Genomic DNA, 7,281 nt, shown 5'->3' with positions numbered 1-7,281 from the left:
ATACATCAATATGATAAAAAAGAAACAAGAAAGAAATAGAGAAACAGAAAGTATAAAACAATGATGATAATACAACAATGAATATGAAATGAAACACAAAAATAAAAATAGAGAAACAAAAAACAAAAAGAAATGAATATAAATAAACAAGAAAGAATAAGGAAATGAATACAAAGAAATAGAATAAGAAATAAAATAAATGAATTAAATTAATTAATTAAATATAGATTAATTGAAGAAAAGAAATAAGAATAAAAAAATAAAAAATAGAATAAATATGATAAAATAAAATATGATAAAACCCAATAATAACTTCAATAAATCTTTGGTAAATACAAAGAAGATTAAATTAATAAAACAATTAAAAAATGAAATTGATATCATAAAAAAAGTGAAAAGTATTATAGTTAAAATATAATGGAATGGAACATGGCTCTATCACATTAAAACATACCTTGCATATCCACAACAATCTGACTTTTCTCAACAAAATGAAGAATAATAGTGAACACCTCTTCAACACTTAATTAACTCCTTTTTTTTTAATTTTTGTTCTGACTCTATTATATAAACTCACTTATTCTTTTGTTTCTTCTTTTTAATTTCTCTTTTCTTTCTTTTTCCTTTTTACCCTTCTTTTCTTTATTCTGTTTGTTTTATTGAACTTATTGGAACAATAGTTTTACAAGAAGAGTAATGTTTCCATTGGCGTAGATGTGAAATAGAAAGTTAGTGAAAAATTTAAAATGAATTAATTTTTGAAAGATTAAAAAGAGGAAAATACTAAAAAAAATTAAATAATGGAGATAAGACTTTGTGACCTTATCATTTATTTCATTGGTTTGGTGGATTTTTCAATAATGAAATAAATGATTGTATTTATTAAATAGGGATTGGGGGATGCTTTTGTCAAATAATTAAAACAATTTTTGGATTTAAGTGGTATAAAAATCTTCAAATACAAAAGGAAAGTACGTCATTTATGAAAGAAAAAGAAATAAAAAGAATGATTGAAAATAAAGAAAGAGTTCTACGTAGTGAAATTTGGATTCAGATTTATTATCTCATTATTACATTTGGTGTAGTTATAACCCCATTTGTTGGGTTTATTTTTAAACAAGTGAAATTTGAAAATGATTTATTAACTAATCACGTTTTTATTGTGGTGATGTCTTTTGTTAATTTTGTTGTTGGGCTTCCTGTTTTATTTACAAGAGTGTTAGTTAAATATATTAATAATTACAAAGAGCCAATGGTAACTCAAATTGCAAGTTATTTTGGGAAATTTAGTTTAAATATTATTACCAATATGTTTATTTTATTTATATTATATTATTTTTCTTTCCATGGAATGTATATTTTATTAACAATAATTAACTGTTGTTATTATTTTATTACAAATATCATTTTAATTCATATTATCCTTCCACATCAATCTAATCAACAACTAGAAAATAAAGAGATTAAATCAATGATTGAAGAGACATGTAAAGAGTACCATATCTCTTTAAAAAATATTTATGTAAGTGATTATATGGCAATTTCATTTTGTGGGATTGAAGAACAAAAAACATTACTTATTGGAAAACAATTTATTGAACATTGTTCAAAAGAAGAAATTAAAAGTTACATAATCTTTAACATAAACAATAACTTTGATAAATCAGTTAAATGCACATTAATGGAATCAGTCAATGCATTTTGTTTTTACTTTTTGATTGAATACCTTTATTTAAATTCAAACCAATTTTATTCAATTGACAATCAATATATTTGTATTGGAATGTTCCTTGTATTGTATCTCTATGAAAACTTATCTTATTTCTTTACAATGACTATAAACTCTATAGAATATTATTTTAACATTTCACAATTAATTAATATCCATCCTTCTCAACTCTCTTATTTTAAAAATTCAATCCTTCATCTTCTTCAATCACTTTATTTCTATGGTGATGAATTGAAAAAACTTCACCACTTAGAAAAACAAGAAAGGTTAATTGAACAAACAAGAGAATTAAAATATATGAATCCTTTATACAGAGAAGGAGATGACGATGATGAAGGTCATGACGATGATTGTGAATGTGAACAATGTGAATTTAAACGAAGAATAGTAGTACAACGTCAATTACTTCCCAAGAAAGATAAAGTAAGTATTGAAGATTTGTATAATGATATTTTGTCTCTGATTGAAAGCTCTCCTAACCCTTCCTTATTTCACCTTTTATCTACTCTTCATCTAAATGAAAAAAAATTAATTTAATTAAAAGAACCTTTAATTATTTAATTGTTAGCTTTTTATTTTGTTGATTTTTCCTCTTTATTCATTAATTCAATATCTTTTTGTAGTTCATTTTCTTGTATTTTTTTTCTAGTTGTCTCATTTTCTTGAATAATATCAGCACAACACCTAATAGTTTTTGGTAAATTCCAATCAACAAATGATTGGTGTTTACATATTGCTGGAATTTGCCATTTAATGTGATATACACATTCCACCTCAGTTATACTTATTACCATTGGTGTAGTAACATTCTCTATTAAACAAGAATATTCAACAATAGTTTTTCTATTCCCTTTTTTGCCTAAACAATAACTTCCATCAACATACCTTTCTTGAATTGAATTTTTATCGAAGTTGATAAAATTTAATCGTTGTCCAAGGATATTCCGTTCTAAAGTAAATCCATTTAGTACTCTAGTTTGTGTTATATTTTTTCCTGGACAAAGAACATATAAATAATACCCATTATTATATGAATAACAATTTGTTAATTCACTTTCTATTTTTTTTAATTGTTCTTCGTTAGACAAAGTTTGATTTTTAGGTTCAGGAATGCTACATTGGTATCTACTTTGTGAGTTCTTTTATTTATTTTAATATGACGCTTAACCAATTACAAAAACAAACTTTTTATCATTCATTGTAACATTATATAATATTCCAGGTGGGAGCTATACATATATCAATACTTTTTTTTTCTTATAGAACTTATCTTTTGTTTATGTTGATTAGTAGAATAGTTATAAAAAAAAACAAACCTTATAACATCGATTCTCCCATTCAATGTTATATTTTATATGAGGAAATTGGGCATGAACACCTATGAATATGATGAGATATAATGCAATCATTCTAATAGATTTGTTCTTTGTTTTAAGTTTTTGTTTTATTTTATTTTAAGTTTTTGTTTTATTTTATTTTTTAATTTTGTTTTATAAACGAAAAATGAATATGGAAAAAACTGTAGATTTTTTCATCCAATAATTCTTTAATGAACGTTCCTCAATGGCTGAAATCTTTTGAAGGAGAATTAGATCTAAATCAAGAAGTCCAATTATTTATTAAATTTATTGAGCCAAATAAAAATGAGTATAAAATAAGAGAAGAACTTTTAACAAAATATTCAAAAATACTTGAAAAAGAGGGTTACAATATAATGCCATTTGGATCAACACAATCAAAGTTGTTTTTGCCAACAAGTGACATAGATTTTTCAGTGATAACAAATGAGTACAATACAAGAAAGGTATTAAATTCAATCTCGTCAATTCTTTCATCTTATGTCCTTGAAGACCAAAAAAGAAATTTTAAAGCATCAGTCCCAGTTTTAAAACTTACAGATAAACAAACACTAATTGTATTAGACATATCACATAATAATACTAGTGGAACAAAAACAGTAGATTTTATAGAAGAAATTATAAAAAAAGATGATAGAATTAGAAGGTTGGTACTCCTTATTAAATCAATACTTTGTTGTTATGATTTTCATCAACCAGCTAATGGAGGTCTTGGAACATATTCAGTATTTGTAATGGTATATTGTTATGTTAATAATAATAATATTACAACACATGATTATGGAGAATTATTAAAAGGATTCTTAAAATATTATGGAATAGATTTTAGAAGTGACATAGAAGGGTTAAGTGTATTTGAAGGAAAGTTTAATAGAGGTGAAAGAAATTGGGACTCTAAGATTTCGAATTTATCAATTGAAGACCCATGTGACCTTTCAAATGATGTGAGTATTACTTCGTTCAGATGGCAATATATTAAATATTTATTTAAAATGAGTTATAATGCATTACATTATACTCATCTAAAAACATATGATTCGGAGCACTCTTTATTAAAAAGAATTATTTGCTTACCTGATGTATTCTTTGAACGAAGAAAATTATGGGAACAACTTATAAATCAAAATAAATCAGTAGTAATTCATATAGACGTCGATTCATTTCAACCAACAAATGAATTACTTCAACATATTGAACAACAACCAGAATCTTGTTTAGCTTCATCTATACAAAAATCTAAAGAAGAAATTCAAACAATAACGACTAATAAAAAAGAAGAAACAAACCAAAATATTAATACAAAGGATCAATACAAAAACGAAAAAATAAATGAACAAACAAAAATGGATGAAGTTATTTTTCATGAAGAAATAAAACAAAAAGAGGAAATGTAAAATTAAAAAAAAAAAAAAGAATGGTTATTGGATCCAAACAACAAAACATTAAATATTCATTGAACAAAAGATTAATTGAGTGGATGTGAAATTTGATCAGCTTTATCTTTTTGAGAGTCGTTATGAATATCAGGATGTGTTTCAATCATTGGGGGCATTTGTTGTTCTAAATCTACTGTATCTATGTGATGGTCTTCTTGTGTTAATAAATGATCATTATTAGTAATTTCATTAATAACACCAACAAGACGATTAGAAAAATCAATGATTTGAGTCAATTGTTGGTCATTACATTTAGTGATATTTTTTAATAGTATTAATATTTTATTTCTCGTTTCTTCTTTTAAAGTATCAAGTCCACAAACACAATCTTTTCTTGGTTTTTTTTCTTTTTTATTTTTATTAATCTTTGTTATATCACTAATACTTCCTAATGTTGATCCATATAATATTTTATTTCTTGGTCTTCTAGTCATTGACAACCGTGGTAAAATTGATTTTTTTGGTTCATTAACTTTAAGGTATTCTGTTACTTCATTCAATAAATTTAATTTAAGAACAGCTTTAGTACCTTCAGGTATTTTAGTTCCATCTTTCTTTTTCCAAAATGGTGAAAAATTGATGTAAGAGTCTTCATTTAAACCGTGATCAATTGTTTCTACTGGAATTTCATTTCCATGCTTTTGTTGTTCTTCTTCTTTAATTTCTTCTACTACTTGTTGTGTTGGTGTGTTTAAGTCAATTTCTTCTATAGCTTTTTGAACAATAGAATGTCTTTCGTTGTCTTGTCTGTTCTCCTCATCCATGGATTTGTTGACATTAATCTCAATTATCTTCGACTCAGTAGTTTTATCGTTGTTTTGCATTCTTATATTTTTTAGTTTCTAAAAACAAAATCTATTATTCTTTATTAGTTATTTGTCATAAATATCAAAACCCTTTTTCTTTTTTTCTCTTTTTGGTAGGATTTTTACTGAAACAATTTTTTGTTTTTTGAATTAACTCAGTAATATAATATTCCATGATTCAATTTTTTATCATTTTGTTATTTACGGTTCTTAGTCTCATTTTGATTTTCATTGTGGTTTAAGAGATATACAACAATTAAAATAAAGAAACTTAGAAAACAGAAAGAACTTTAAAGTTTTCAGATTTAAAAAACAAAAAATGAGTGAAGGAGAACAAAAACAAACTCCACAATTGAGTCTTGAAGAGACAGAAACAACCACAACACCAACTGAGAACCAACAACACCAAGAAAGTACTACTGTTGTTCAAACTAAACAAAAAGAAAATGGACCAAATAATACACCTTCTAAGAAAAGATTTGATGAAGTTGCTCATTTAAAAAAAGAAAGAACAGTTATGAAACAACAATTAGAAGATCTCAGAAAAGAAAGAAATGCATTAAGATTACAAATAGATTCATTAAAATCAGAAAATGAATATATACGTGGAATGCATGAGGAAAGTGAAGCTAAATTACGAGATATTTCAACTAAATGTAAAGAACTTGATTCACAATTGTCAGAAAAATCTATACAATGTGAAAAGTTACAGAAACAAGTTGCAATTATTGAAAGTGATAAGAAAGTTGAGATTGCACAATATGAAGCAGAAGTTAGTCAAGTTAAGAAAAGACTTTCAGAAGTAATGTCTCGTGATATTGAACAATTACGAGCTGAAGCTGAAAAAGCAAATAAACGAGCACTTGAAGCTGAAGAACGGATTGAAGAAAACAGAAAAGCAGCTCGAGCAGCAGAAGAAAAAGAATTAAAAGAAAGAGTAGGAAGAGAAGAAGAAGCTAGAGCTAAAGAAACATGGAAAGTAAGAGCATTAGAAGCAGAGAATGCATCAACAAAAGCAAATGAAAATAAGAAAAAGTTTGAAACATTAATATCTTCTCAAGAGAAACGTATTCAAGAACTTGAAGCAATTTTAGAAAGTGATAAAACTCAAATTGAACAAATACAAAGAGATCTTGAAAAAGAAAAACAAAAAGAAAAGACAGTAATTATTAAACAAGAAGAACAACAAAAAGATTTTGAAGGACTTAAAGAGTTAGAAGTACTTGGAGCTAAAATTGGTGAATTACAAATGGAAAAACGAATTGTTGTTGAAGAAAATAAAGAATTAAAAGAACAAGTTAGTAAATTATCTGAACAATTAAATGTATGGAAGAGTGAAACAGTTAAAAATTATATTTTATATTTTGGAAGTGTAAAAAGTAATGAACAATTAGAAAAAGAAAAACAAGAACAAACTAAAAGAGCAAGTTTTATGAATTATTTATGGAGGGGATATTCAGTTGATGGATTACCACAAAATGTATCAAAAGATTTATCAACAAAAATGCATCGAGTATTAGAAGAAACATTATATCAAAATGTTAAACAACGTTTGTTAATTTTATATTCTTTTTATTAAAAAAAATAAAAATTATTCTAAATAAATAATTTATTAATTTTAATTAGAAGATGAAATTGATGCATTAAAGAAAGAATTAAATAATCAATCAACACAAATCGTTCATTTAAATGATAAACTTACTGAAATAGAAAAACAAAAAATTATAAATCCTAATTCACAAGAGATAATTGTTACAGAAGAAATATCAAAAAATCCATCAGAAACAATAAAATTAAATCAAGTAGTTGCACCTGAACTTCCACCAAAATCAAGTAATCCATATTTTCCTAAAAGTAAAATAAGAAAAGATGATTAGATTAAATAATAAAATTTATTTTAATTTACATATTAAAAAAAGGAATAAATTAATTAATATTTTTATATTTTAAAA

General features: G+C 24.9%; 5 protein-coding genes across 5 annotated transcripts, besides 15 other annotated features; 3 read left to right on the top strand and 2 right to left on the bottom strand.

Annotated features, from left to right (window-relative positions):
- The first annotated feature begins 13 nt into the window (after positions 1–13).
- Positions 14–200: a microsatellite.
- A 20-nt stretch (positions 201–220) lies between these two features.
- Positions 221–540: a repeat region.
- Positions 541–580: 40 nt separating this feature from the next.
- Positions 581–661: a microsatellite.
- A 621-nt stretch (positions 662–1,282) lies between these two features.
- Positions 1,283–1,340: a sequence feature (AT_rich).
- Positions 1,341–1,534: 194 nt separating this feature from the next.
- On the top strand, positions 1,535–2,266 carry EDI_085940 (uncharacterized protein; the record flags this gene model as incomplete). Its single annotated transcript, XM_001736835.1, has 1 exon — positions 1,535–2,266. One exon carries the CDS (start codon positions 1,535–1,537, stop codon positions 2,264–2,266), a length of 732 nt encoding a protein of 243 aa, XP_001736887.1.
- Positions 2,250–2,272: a sequence feature (AT_rich).
- Positions 2,273–2,301: 29 nt separating this feature from the next.
- Positions 2,302–2,928, bottom strand: EDI_085930 (uncharacterized protein; the record flags this gene model as incomplete). The annotated part of the gene is made up of 2 exons (XM_001736834.1): positions 2,302–2,854; positions 2,915–2,928. 2 exons carry the CDS (start codon positions 2,926–2,928, stop codon positions 2,302–2,304), a joined length of 567 nt encoding a protein of 188 aa, XP_001736886.1.
- A 238-nt stretch (positions 2,929–3,166) lies between these two features.
- Positions 3,167–3,223: a microsatellite.
- A 55-nt stretch (positions 3,224–3,278) lies between these two features.
- EDI_085920 (PAP-associated domain-containing protein, putative) lies at positions 3,279–4,481 on the top strand (the record flags this gene model as incomplete). Its single annotated transcript, XM_001736833.1, has 1 exon — positions 3,279–4,481. The coding sequence occupies one exon, from the start codon at positions 3,279–3,281 to the stop codon at positions 4,479–4,481; it is 1,203 nt and encodes a 400-aa protein (XP_001736885.1).
- Positions 4,057–4,081: a sequence feature (AT_rich).
- Positions 4,316–4,431: a microsatellite.
- Positions 4,353–4,502: a microsatellite.
- Positions 4,503–4,552: 50 nt separating this feature from the next.
- On the bottom strand, positions 4,553–5,287 carry EDI_085910 (uncharacterized protein; the record flags this gene model as incomplete). The annotated part of the gene is made up of 1 exon (XM_001736832.1): positions 4,553–5,287. The coding sequence occupies one exon, from the start codon at positions 5,285–5,287 to the stop codon at positions 4,553–4,555; it is 735 nt and encodes a 244-aa protein (XP_001736884.1).
- Positions 4,782–4,811: a sequence feature (AT_rich).
- Positions 5,288–5,648: 361 nt separating the features above from the next.
- On the top strand, positions 5,649–7,206 carry EDI_085900 (caldesmon, putative; the record flags this gene model as incomplete). The annotated part of the gene is made up of 2 exons (XM_001736831.1): positions 5,649–6,879; positions 6,956–7,206. The coding sequence occupies 2 exons, from the start codon at positions 5,649–5,651 to the stop codon at positions 7,204–7,206; spliced, it is 1,482 nt and encodes a 493-aa protein (XP_001736883.1).
- Positions 6,213–6,285: a microsatellite.
- Positions 6,466–6,521: a microsatellite.
- Positions 6,673–6,695: a sequence feature (AT_rich).
- Positions 6,885–6,954: a sequence feature (AT_rich).
- Positions 7,207–7,281: a sequence feature (AT_rich).

Source organism: Entamoeba dispar, genomic scaffold, assembly GCF_000209125.1.
Source record: "Entamoeba dispar SAW760 scf_1105229460127 genomic scaffold, whole genome shotgun sequence".
Classification (NCBI taxonomy): domain Eukaryota; phylum Evosea; order Mastigamoebida; family Endamoebidae; genus Entamoeba; species Entamoeba dispar.
This window is presented reverse-complemented; position numbering and strand designations above follow the sequence as displayed.